The sequence below is a fragment of the Raphanus sativus genome, chromosome 4 (assembly GCF_000801105.2).
Source record: "Raphanus sativus cultivar WK10039 chromosome 4, ASM80110v3, whole genome shotgun sequence".
Lineage (NCBI taxonomy): Eukaryota > Viridiplantae > Streptophyta > Magnoliopsida > Brassicales > Brassicaceae > Raphanus > Raphanus sativus.
Window position 1 is genome coordinate 6,339,572 of NC_079514.1, and position 13,317 is coordinate 6,352,888.

Consider the following 13,317-nt stretch of genomic DNA (forward strand, 5'->3'; position numbering starts at 1 on the left):
GGGATGAGCTCCTCCCATACTATTATAATTTCTCTCCAAGAATATAAACATTAGCGAATTCCATATGCTTGATGAGTAATTACACTAAAAAAGAGGTGGTTTCTGGTTTCCTGAGAATGACCGTAGAGAGAACAGTCTGATCTCTGTCCCAGCTGTCAACCTTCAATACGATCGTCGGTGGATAATCTGTTTTTTTAGGGTTAGCCAAGTGTTAAAGGTGTATTTTGGTGTCCTATGCGAAAACCAGATATCCTTTGCCCACGATTGCTGCTCTCCCTCTACTCTGACCAGATCATGCGTACCTTTTGTTGTAAAGAAGTTCTTAAACTTTTCTACCCTCATCTATTGCTCTTTGGTCCACTTTTAAGGTTGCGGTTGGTGTTTGATAAGTTGGAATATTCTAATCTTAGTGATGTTTACAATTCAAACATTATTAACAGAAAGCTAAAATGTTAATATAAAAAATCATTATAATATCACCACCCGTGGGTTTTTTTACCTCAGTGCCTCATCATTAAAATCCCTAATGAACGTTAACATATCAAATCAAACTTCTGCCAAAGAATATTTTCTAATGATAATCAAAATCGAACATCAGATAAAAGCAGGTCAACATTTAATAAACCAGATTATTATATTAGAACACTGCATCGAAATATCTGACTTTCTCATTATATGTTAAGATTTTATCGTCTCATACTTCAAAGTTAAAGTGTACCCAGGACCTCACTACACCTTATTAAAAGTGAGCGTCTCCTAATATTTCGTTCAAGATATAAGCTTGGGCTTTTGAGTATACGGTTCTGTTTGAGCATCCTCTACCGTCCATGCCTAATAGATCGTTCATTTGATTTGTGGCATCCTTTCCGGTGCATGGTACGTTAATTTTCTGAATGTTCGAAAATCATTTTTACTGACCCTCTAATCACCACATAACATTTTCATGTATTTTGGCTTCACTCACACGATATCGCGAATTACTTCCGATAAGTCATTCATTATTCCAGTACTCCCGTTCAAGTATGTGTAAATTTAGAATCTTAAACGGATGCGTGGCTGAAAAGGTAAGTGCACTTTGGAGATATTGGAAACCAAATTAATTCTCTTAACGTTTTCCACATATATCAAAAATTGAGATGATATAATCCACTTCCAGTCATAAAAACGCAACGTCTTCATTGAGCCCCACGAGAAGTCTCAATACGCCTCTCAGATCAGAATCGAGATGGCTAACCAACTCGATACCACTTGAAATGCTCCGACCGCCCACAACTAATAAGTCTTTCACGTTTCTTCACTCGGTCCATGGGCTTCATCCCATTTCCGAGGACAGTGCTTTAATTTTCCGAAGGTTCAAAAGTTATTGTTTACTTATACAATCACTACATGACCTTTCTAAGTGTTTTAGTCTCACTCTTACGGTATCACGAAACCTGATAGGTCATCTATCTTTCCACTACTTCAACTCAAATACGTTTAATTTTAGAATTCAAAACGGATATGTGGCAAAAAAGTTAATCACATTTTGGTGACATATAGTCAATCAGTCTTTTAAAACATTTTCACATAATGTTATATTATTATTGCTATAAGATCCTAATAGACCTTAACTCATTGGTCATAAAAAAATTGTTAAAAGACCAAAGTGAGTTCCATTACGAAAGTTGCTGCCATCAAGTAATAAAATAGGAGTGTATCTCATTTAGATTTTATACAACAACATTATGGTGAGGTCAAACCAAAGAGCAAACATATGTAACTGGTGAACCTGAGTGTAGTTGCATCAACTCCGAATATTCACCGCACTGGAGCTACTTTTGGCCTCAAATCAAAGAGCAAGCATATGGTCAACGTTTGAGATAATGTTCAGATTTTTGATAAATATTTCTTATTTGATATAAAATATATATAATCTCTCACATTATTGATAATTGTTTGAACTTCTTTAAAGTTCTGCATGAATGGATATATTATGTCAGGAAGATATAATCCTTAACCCCCTTCCCCCCCCCCCCCTTTCTATCACCACATAACATTTTCATGTATTTTGGCTTCACTCACACGATATCGCGAATTACTTCCGATAAGTCATTCATTATTCCAGTACTCCCGTTCAAGTATGTGTAAATTTAGAATCTTAAACGGATGCGTGGCTGAAAAAGTAAGTGCACTTTGGGGATATTGGAAACCAAATTAATTCTCTTAACGTTTTTCACATATATCAAAAATTGAGATGATATAATCCACTTCCAGTCATAAAAACGCAACGTCTTCATTGAGCCCCACGAGAAGTCTCAATGCGCCTCTCAGATCAGAATCGAGATGGCTAACCAACTCGATACCACTTGAAATGCTCCGACCGCCCACAACTAATAAGTCTTTCACGTTTCTTCACTCGGTCCATGGGCTTCATCCCATTTCCGAGGACAGTGCTTTAATTTTCCGAAGGTTCAAAAGTTATTGTTTACTTATACAATCACTACATGACCTTTCTAAGTGTTTTAGTCTCACTCTTACGGTATCACGAAACCTGATAGGTCATCTATCTTTCCACTACTTCAACTCAAATACGTTTAATTTTAGAATTCAAAACGGATATGTGGCAAAAAAGTTAATCACATTTTGGTGACATATAGTCAATCAGTCTTTTTAAACATTTTCACATAATGTTATATTATTATTGCTATTAGATCCTAATAGACCTTAACTCATTGGTCATAAAAAAAATGTTAAAAGACCAAAGTGAGTTCCATTACGAAAGTTGCTGCCATCAAGTAATAAAATAGGAGTGTATCTCATTTAGATTTTATACAACATTATGGTGAGGTCAAACCAAAGAGCAAACATATGTAACTGGTGAACCTGAGTGTAGTTGCATCAACTCCGAATATTCACCGCACTGGAGCTACTTTTGGCCTCAAATCAAAGAGCAAGCATATGGTCAACGTTTGAGATAATGTTCAGATTTTTGATAAATATTTCTTATTTGATATAAAATATATATAATCTCTCACATTATTGATAATTGTTTGAACTTCTTTAAAGTTCTGCATGAATGGATATATTATGTCAGGAAGATATAATCCTTAACCCCCTCCCCCCCCCCCGAAGCTTATTAATATAAACTCCTATGACCGCCAAATCATCATATTACATTTCTAAAAAACTCTACAGAACACAAATAACATAACAAAAAATATTTAGCATATATATAAATTCACTGGATTTAGAAGTGTTGGGTTGTTTAGCTTGAGAAATCATCTGGACGACCTCTCTCATGGTCGGTCTCTCAACACTATGTTCTTGAACACATAGCATTGCCACAAAGAACAGTTCCATGGCTTCTCCTAGTGGCACATTGCTCAATCTTTGGTCAATGATCTTTACCACACCTCGCCTGTTACAATTTGTCTGAATCTTTGACCATTGCACAATGTCTATCCCTTCTTCTCCAAATTTATCTACTGGTTTTCGACCTGTTATTAGCTCCAATAGTACTACTCCGAAGCTGTACACATCGCTCTTCTCATCTATTCTTAGTGTATATGCGTATTCTGCATGATAAAATCAGGTAAAATAAGCTTAGATCGACCATTTATACACGAATTTTTATGTAGGAATGAGAATTTGAATTGAATCGGTCCAAACTCTGACTAACAATGAAAATTTGGTCAAATTATCTCAGTATTAGTTAAGCTTAAAGGACCTAAAATAGAAAAGAAAATTATTTTATATTTAAGTTTACGCATTTATAAGATAATTTGTTGTTATTTGGATTTTTTACTAACCATGCCAAACTAAGCTTATTTTGGTTCTAGTTCAGTTACTATCTATTCAGAACTAAATAGACCAGGACATCAAACAAACCGAATAGTAACCTAAATGCAAGTTCAGCCCTAGTTTCGAACGTTACGTGTATTGCAAGAAACAAGTACTGGGAATCCGTCATGTACCTGGAGCGATGTAGCCGTACGAGCCTGCGACGGATGACATACACTCTGAAGCTCCATTATCTTGCAACATAAACTTAGCCAGCCCAAAATCAGCGACATGAGCTTCAAAATCAGGACCCAACAAGATGTTGTTTGATTTCACATCCCGGTGGATTATAAGCGGAGAGCAATCGTGATGAAGATAGCACAATCCTTTAGCCGCTTCCAACGCTATTTGCAACCGCGTTTCCCACTTCAAAAACACTCCAGCTTTCCCATGCAAGACTTCTCCAAGACTACCATTAGGCATGTACTCGTAAACAAGGAGATTCACGTCTTTGTTTGAACAGAAAGCGAGCAATCTCACAATGTTCCTGTGTCTGATTCTACCCAATGTCTGAATCTCTGCGGATAAACCGTTGTCGTGAGATGATGTTTTGCTAATGGACAAGAGCTTCTTGACCGCAACTTCTTCACCGTTTGGCATTAAGCCTTTGTAGACGATCCCTGCACCGCCTTTACCGATCACATTGTTCTCTTTAACGCACTCCACAATGTGCTCGCTTCTGAAACCTAGCTGTTGAAACCCTATGAGCTTCCATATATTTGAACTATTCCTTCTCGCTCTCCAGTTCTTGACCACAGCCAAAACGATGAACACCAAGAAGAACCCTAGTAGACCTAACCCTAATAACAGCTTGAATTTCGCGGAGATTTCGCCGTGGGAATTTGCATTTTTCTGGTCAAGAAGCTGAGATTGAGACTGGTTTTGAGAACCGTTGCAAGGGTTTGAAGAGTATCCGCAGAGAAAAGCGTTTCCGAGGAATGACGTGTTGTTGAAGTAAAAGAATTGCCCTGAAGTTGGTACGGAACCAGAGAAGTTGTTGTGTGAGAAATCTGCTGATGTTAAGCTCTTCAGGTATCCTATCTCCGCGGGGATGCTTTGGTTTAAGGAGTTCCAAGAAACATTCAGATAGTTTAGCATCCGAATCTGTGAAATCTGAACCGGAATCTGACCCGAGAGCTGGTTATGACTCAAATCCAAGTAGGTCAATGAGTGACAATCACCAAACTCTAGAGGTAACTTGCCAGAGAAGTTATTTCTGCTCATGTCAATCTTGAGAAGACTCTTCAAGCTTCCTATTTCACCAGGAATCTGCCCCGTGAACCGGTTAGAGCCAAGAAGGAGAATCTGTAGGCTTCTGAGGTTTCTGATTGAGCTTGGGATCGGTCCGGTTAACCGATTGTTTGACAGATTGATCTGAGTGAGGCTTGATAACCCTACACTTCCCTCCTCTTCTTCTGGTATTTCTCCAGTCAAGAAGTTGTTTTGAAGCTCAAGAAGAGATACATTAGGCAGATAGATCAAACCCTTAGGCAGTCTACCTGTCAGAAAGTTTTGACCTAGACGGAATCTCCAGAGCGACTCGCATTGGCCAAGGTCTTCAGGGAGAGGACCGAACAAGAAGTTGTTGAAGAGAATGAGAATCTTTAGGTTTCTTCCGAAGCAGAGCGATTCAGGGATCAAACCTGTGAGTTTATTAGTAGACAAATCGATCTCAACCAACCTCCCGTTTGTGCCAAGATTCTCAGGAATCTTCCCGGTGAAGTTGTTGTGCCAAAGCTTGAGAACTTCAAGATCAGGAAGGTGAGACACGAACTCGGGAATCTCGCCGTGTAACTTGTTGAAGAAGAGGTTAAACAGCTGAAGCTTTTGAAGTCCAGCTAGCTCCAGAGGAATCTCTCCTTCTAGAAAGTTGTTGGAGAGATCTAGAGTCTTGAGGCTCGTCATGTTCCCTAACTCTCTAGGAACAGAACCTGTGAGTGCATTGGTCTGAAGATAAAGAATCTCCAAGTTCTTGAGATTCCCTAACTCTCCAGGGATTGATCCTTTCAAGCTGCAGTTAGCTAAATCCAAGTGAACAAGATTGGTCAACCTCCCCAAATCCGCAGGTATCCCGCCGTGGAAGTCGTTGTAGTAACCTAAGTATAGCTTCTGAAGAGTTGTGATGTTCCCTAGCTCGCTAGGGATCCTCCCGCTTAGGTCGTTTCCATATAAAGACAGTAACGTGAGGCGCAAGAAACCTCCGTAGCTTCTAGGGATCTGGCCGGTAAAGTAGTTTCCTCCGAGGTCTAAGTAGTCGAGTTGAGTGAGTTTGGTTAGAGACAGAGGAAGCGATCCGTTGAGGTTGTTGTCGTAAGCGTCGAGTGTCGTGAGCTGAGTCATTTGACTGAAGTCAAGTGGCGCAAGCTCTCCTTCAAAGGCGTTGTTTGAGATGTTTAAGAACTCTAGGCTCGTCAGCTTGGTGATCTCTTTAGGAATCTCGCCGGAAAAACTGTTTGAGGCGACGGAGAGATAAACAAGAGACGATGAAAGACTGGAGATTTCTGGCGAGAGTGTGCCGGAGATGTTGAGGTTAGAGATGTCGAGACGAGTAATGGACTGGTTCAAGTTGTCACAAGAAACACCGGTCCAAGAGCATAGAGAGTTGAAATTTGGAATGTTCCATGAATCAAGAGAAGGATCATAGAAATCAAAGCTTTGCTTTAGAGAGACAAGGACGTTTGCTTGTCTGATTAGTGAGAGATTAAGAGATGAACTCGAAGAAGAACAGAAGAGAAGAGAGACTGAAGACATGATTAGGAAGAAAGTGAATATATTGTCTCCCATTGTAACATCAGAAAGAAAAGAAAAGAAAAAAGAACTCTCCGACACGAATCTGAAGTTTCAGAGAAGTGAAAGAGAAGAAGGGTCTTCGAAGAAGTTGCAAAACCCTAGAAGGAGATCATCATCATTAGACATCATCATGTTTTCACTGTTTTTTTAAATGATTTGGGGCTCACGATGTTCTGAAGTTGCTGCTTGGAGTGAGTGGCTTAATAAGTGGAGAGGATAATCATCATTTCAAGCCTTCGGTTTTTTTTTTTTGAATATACGAAATTATGTAAAATTATAATTAAAAAATCAGAAGAAAAGTGAAAAAAAGTTGATGTATCCAATGCATTCTTCGTCTTTAGGATTTGAGCTTTAGTTTTTTTTTAATGAGTCTTTAGCTTTTGAAAAAAAAAGCAAAAGCAATATATACTTTCACAAAAGATGAGAACATACACATCATCGCTTTTTCTTTATTAGAGAAAATTTTATAAATATTTAAAGATTAGTGCCTCTTGCCTTCTTTTTACCTTCTCTTTATCGTCTGATTTGATTTGTTTTTAGGATTATTTGAATTAGGTTCATATATATATAGGTCACAGTCACATAGTCCTCTAGGTTTTAACATAACAAATATTAAGAGTTTGATTGAACGAGATCATGAATATTATGTGCTTGAAAACCAAAAAAAATAAAGCAAAATTTGTTGTCATCCAACACTAATTTTACCTTAGTCCGAATCAAAACCACTACCTACGACGACAACTTGATTTTGACATGATTATTTAGCTTATTGTTTGAAAATCCATAATTTTTTGATACATTAACTGAGCATGGTTGAATTGATGTTTTAATATATAAATTAAAACAGTCATAAGTAATCGTCTCTTACTTATACCAGTTAAGTAAAAACATTGAAATGGCTTTATAATTTTTTTAAAAATCGTTACATAGAGAAAAAAAAAACACTCATACAGTATCATAAAGAGGACACACACTCACATGTTGCTAATATCTAACCATATAATTACTCTATATTATGAAATAAACATCGTACCTTTATGTCATTCCAATGTTTTATGTTCCATTAACTAAAGATCAAAATCTAATCCATCAGATTTAAGAGGCCAGGCATTGTCTTTGTCCAACCACTAAACTAGTACAAACCAAAGTAACTAGAATCTTTGGTAATTGTGCTTCTCTTTTTGTTTTTTGTTGTTTTAGAAGAAATTAATAACTTCTCTGTCAAGGATTCTGTTTGTGTACGCGATGTTTCAACAGCTTAAGCTCCTCGAAATTTTCACATCATGAACCTGCAAAAAGATGCTTATATATGTACATGCAATTATTATCAAATTATTTCGTAAACTGCCCTTTCCGATTATTTCCCCCTTTTCTATGATTTTAATTTTCTTTGAAAAGGATGCATCAGATTTATAAGATAAACCACAGCAGCAACTTGATATGGTATATGATCTAAAGAGAAACTATTAATATGAAAAAAAGACATAGACTAACTCAGAGCTAGCTGTACAAATATAACGGCTAATTCATTTTGTGGCTAAAGGAACATATTCAAATACGTTCACTTTAGGTTTAGTCATAGTTGACAGCTGCGAATTAATTATATAAATAGTAAAAATATCGGTTTCTTTCATACGGTTTATGGATAATGGACTGGTATGAGTTTCAGTTTATAATTTTCTAGTTGTTCTAATAAAGTAACATCTGAAATGAGTAATACGTAGAACGCAACTAAGATAGTGAAAGTTCTGGGTTGGTTTAACTCTCCTGCAAATATAATCTGGAGGAAATATTAGTTATTCAAGCATGCATATCTCATCCAACTATTTTTTTCTAATGAACTGTATTGTTGTCTCGACTAAGAGCTGGGAAAGTTTTCTCTTTTAATGAGAGTATATTAATTGATGCAATTTTTTTTTTTTGAACAATAATTGATGCAATTTAAATCTACAAAATCAGTTGAAGGGAATACAAAATTATATACATAAGGTAAAATGTTCACCGTGGAACGTTGTAAGAAACAATACAACAATAAGGATTTAAACTTCGAAAATACTTGGCGTGGGAAAATGTGATAAAGAATACCTTATAGTTCATTTGTTTATTAGTGAAAATCTAAATCAAATCTATCCATCTTTTATTATTTCATGGGCTCTTTTTTAGTTTATTCGATTTTGTTTTAGATTATTGAGATGCCTAAAGTTTGAGAAGAACAAAGAGGAGGCCCTCCCCCCATCAACTTTGCTGGCCTAAAGTGAAAAGAAAAGCCGAAGACAGCTGATTATTCATTTTTGAGCATGCTACTTTCTTTTTTCTAAAATGAACGTCTCAATCCTTTACTTTTAATTTGTCAAGCATATGAACACTTTCAGAATGAAATTTGGTATAAAACACATATATGCATATTAGTTCAACTTAATCATGAACGTCGCAATCTCTTACTTTTAGTTTTCTTCAAGCATATGAAAACTTTCATAATGAAATTTAAGAAAGAAAACACTTAAGAATTGTTAGTTCAACTAAAAATCAATAAATATTCATCTGGTTTTGAATATGGATATACAACCCTAAACCCTCGTTTATATTTAGTGATTGCTGAGAAGTGAGAACTACAGATGTTGTCACGGACTGGACTAATTCAACGCTGGAATTATTGGTTTTAAACTACGTCTATGACATTTTTTATTTTATTTCGTAGGCCAAGGTCCGGCTTACTCCTTTTGACCATGCAGGTTACTGCACCGCGAAAAATCGTCTAACATATATCGTAATTGTGACGGATTTGACTGGTCCAAGCAAGTAGGATTGCGATACAACTGATTTTATATGAATGAAGACTAACATAAATTCACGGATATTTAAGCATACTATAACATCATTGATGGAAAACGCATGCACAACCACCGATGAAGAACCCGAATCCATCATTTTCTATTTATATGTTCTCAGGTGGATATGAAGTTTGACGTTGGAGGAACCAATGTTTCCACAAAAAAAATGAAGAAGTACATGTACATCTTTCTAGGGACTAAGGTTCCAACTACATTTCTACATGTTTTGTTTTGTTTTTTTTTTTTTTTTGCTAAAAAATTTCTACATGTTTTGTTGCGCATGTAATTTAGAGAAACGAGAGTTAGTGGCTTCTTCTTTTTATCTTTTCAAATTGCAAAACTTTTTTTTTTGTAAGTGACCATCGTTCGACTTTATTTCAATTGCAAAACTTTCTCAGTAAATGGCTATGGTTTTGAATTGAGACTTTATGGAGTGGCTACTTTTATCTTCATCGCTAACTTTACTAGTAAATGGCTACGGGTTCGACTTTGTCTCTTTTCCTCATGAATTTGTTTTGCACTTTTTCTCATGGTATTTCTGTTATTTTTGTTTTGAGGATTTCATTGGCGTGCATTGACGCTTTCTTAGAAGAAATTACCCCAAAAAGGTAAATCTACCAAAAAAATTCTTCATTGTATATACCTCATCAAGGATTAATAATGTATTGATGATGGTGAAAAAGGAAAAGAAATGTTTGTGAAAAAGATAATAAATTATTTTAAAGAATCTATATATTAAAAAAAATGATTTTTTGTTTTGTTTAATTGATTTAAAATTATTTGGTTAAAATAAACCAATCAAAACAAGTAAAACCAGTTTTGACCAAAAAAAAACAAGTAAAACCAATTAAAATCATTGATCTATGAGTAATTAGGTTCCAAACTATAAAGTCGGGGAGAAATAAGTTATAATTTTTATTTCGTAGAGATCTAACACGAGGTCATAGTTTGGTGGGGGATCTGTAATATATGATATTTATTGTGGGACAATAGATTGTCGACTCTACGCTTTATTATCAAATCAATAATTATTAGAAAAACATTTAGAGTAGTATTTAGAAGACTCAGATGCTCTCCAAATGTTTTTTGTTATATTTTCATATAAAGTTTTTTTGATAGATCATTTGCATTTAACTAATATAAAACAAAATAAAATAATTAGTATAACTAATTATTTATTTTGAAAATATCAAAAGTTATATTGGTATATGAAAAATAAAATTACTTTTTTGTTTAAAAATTAAAATTTTCATTTCTTAAAAGAATACTATTTTACATTTAAAATATAATTAAACATGATTTATTACTGTAAATAAAATATTAAAAATATGTTATAAATATAAATCTATATACTAATTTTATATAATATTTCTATACATTAATCATTTGCTGATCTATTGATAATTTTATTATATAGATTTATAAGAACATATTGTATATTTAAAACGTACATCTTATTTAGCATATTTTTGTGATCAGCTATATCAATACCAATTAAGGCCTAAGACAAAAAAAAAGACTTCCACTTTTAGAGCATTGTTAGTAATGAGGTATCCAAAGGAGTTTCTCATGAATTAAATTTAATTTATAAATGTCAAAGGAAAAATTGAAGCAGTGAAAACATGACAGCATATTAATAAGATTCTTTCCATGTAGAAAACGTTCTTTTATGGAGAACTGGGAAATACGGACGGAATGAAAATTTGAAAATAATTTAAATAGTTAAAATAAATATTTTTATTTTTGTTTAATATTTGTTTTTATTTTAAAATGTTATGTTCTATATTAGTATGAATCATTATTTTATTGATTGTTGTTCTTTATTCAGTTTTATTTTCATTACAATGAACTTAATGTTTCCTTACGATTAATAAGATTATTTATTTGAAATTTTATTCTGTTTTTATTTTAATGGTTTAGAATTGTTGATTTATTTGTTTAATTTGAAGTTATTTATTGTATAATAAAATTGTTAAATTTTATTTTACCTCTAGAACCAATAATTTCGTAATTTTAAGGGTCTTAGAATATTTATCTTTTGAAGTTCTTTTCTTCAACCTATTCTACATATATTTTGATTTATTTGCATCATCTATATTTTCTAATATATATATATATATATATATATATATATATATATATATATATATAATCAATTTTGAACAATGGTCATAATCGTATTTGCATAATATTATTATTTTTTGAACAAAATAGTTATTAAAAAGTATAATCCATTATATATTGTGGTTAAAATTCTATATTATAGTTGTCTTTAGATATCATATGATAATGTATGATATGTACTTTGGAATTTTTCTTTTAAAAACAAACAATGCATTTATACAAAAATAAAATAATATAGACACCAAAAGTCATTTGTGCAAATATATCTTGGCAAATAAATTTTCAAACTAACTTATAATTTTTATATACTTGAAAGAGAGGCTTGAATAGTATCTTACAATAAAATTACAATTATTTTTATAATCATTAAACATAATATACCTTCATTTGTCTCTAATGCGGACTTTCTTTGATCTCAAAGACCTATATCTTTTTATTTTAAATTTTCTTTGATATATATATAAATAAATGTTTCATTGAATGAATCACTCGGACGGTTTCAGAGATTGCAATCAGAAACTCATGAATCACCGTGTTGCCGTCGAATAGTTAGGGTTAGGGACGAATCCCATTTTTTAGGACCGTACACACCATCAAAATCTACAGCCTAAAACACGTCATATACACGGATAACAATAAAGCTTATTCTCAGTTCCGATTGGACAACAATTAAAACCCACCAAATCTCTGAATAAATGAAACAATGAGTTTCACTGGTCTGGACAAGTGTCGTGTTCACAAAAACCGACTTTATGACATGGATATTATATAGCTTCATGAAGATTAAGAGAACATTACTTTATAATAATATAGATTGTCTCAATTTTTTTCCTCTTTTTTCATTTTTCTAATCTAGTTAATGTCGAGAAACTTTTTAAAGTACCATTGTTGCTGATGCTCTTAGGTTGGTATCGCTCAATTTACTAACTACTAACTCTTTGGTAAATCGAATAAAGTATTTAAACTGAAACTGTTGTATCCTGGTAGGCTCGGTTAAGGCTTCAATTGGTTATTATCGAAGGAGTTGAGCGAAAGTAATCTCGGGAGAATATCAAACATTACTATTATGTTATATCAAACATTACTACTATGTTTAACTATGTGTATGTGGTCGGGTGGTACAAGACGTTCTGTGGATTTTTAAGAGATCTAAATTCGAATCTGCTGTTTAATTCAGATAAACACGGCACCTGATTACCGGAACTTTTCACATTCTAAGGTATATTCTTTTTTTTTTTGTTATGCCTTAATTTGTATAGAACATAGCCGTCGTATATAATCGCGTTGTAAGATGATTTCGAGGTTTTCTAGCGAGAAGAAATTTCAAATTCATGATATAAATAATCGGTTTGAAAGATCAACCCGCAATTAAACTTGAAACTCATGAGTCATGATATCAGTCTGATATATAGTTAGTTCACACCTCACTATTTTCTCACAGCTCTGTTTCAACTCTAAACCTTTTAAATATTTACTGTTGTGTGTGTGTTAGTTGAATTAGTTCATGATTAGGCTCACAAGTGCTAATCTCAGTTCATTTCGACTGGGATAAAATAAAGGAATTTCATTGATTTACAGAAAGAATTTTAAATTGTAAAAAAAAGGTTATGAGATGATCCTGTCAATTCTTCACTTTTTGGTGTAGTCTTGTTCCTTCACTTATTGTGTTTCTTTTGTTCTGCGGTGATAATGTGTCTCCAATGTTGTATAAGTCTATGCTATTATGGCAGGTCTGTTCTTTTATGACAATGTT

The 13,317-nt window shown here is 33.8% G+C and overlaps 1 protein-coding gene across 1 annotated transcript; it reads right to left on the reverse strand.

Moving 5' to 3' along the window:
- Positions 1 to 3,153: 3,153 nt before the first annotated feature.
- LOC108855261 (leucine-rich repeat receptor-like serine/threonine-protein kinase BAM3) lies at positions 3,154 to 6,810 on the reverse strand. The gene is made up of 2 exons (XM_018629031.2): positions 3,954 to 6,810; positions 3,154 to 3,554 (listed from the first exon to the last, which is right to left on the reverse strand). Exons 1-2 carry the CDS (start codon positions 6,601 to 6,603, stop codon positions 3,169 to 3,171), a joined length of 3,036 nt encoding a protein of 1,011 aa, XP_018484533.2. The 5' UTR covers positions 6,604 to 6,810; the 3' UTR covers positions 3,154 to 3,168.
- Between the last annotated feature and the right edge of the window lie 6,507 nt (positions 6,811 to 13,317).

Bases quoted from the DNA above. Each gene is read 5' to 3' on its own strand.
- LOC108855261 (XM_018629031.2), bottom strand. From the start codon at position 6,603: ATGGGAGACAATATATTCACTTTCTTCCTAATCATGTCTTCAGTCTCT. The intron at 3,555-3,953 runs GTACATGACGGA...TTTATCATGCAG, and splicing joins GTACGGCTACATCGCTCCAG to AATACGCATATACACTAAGA.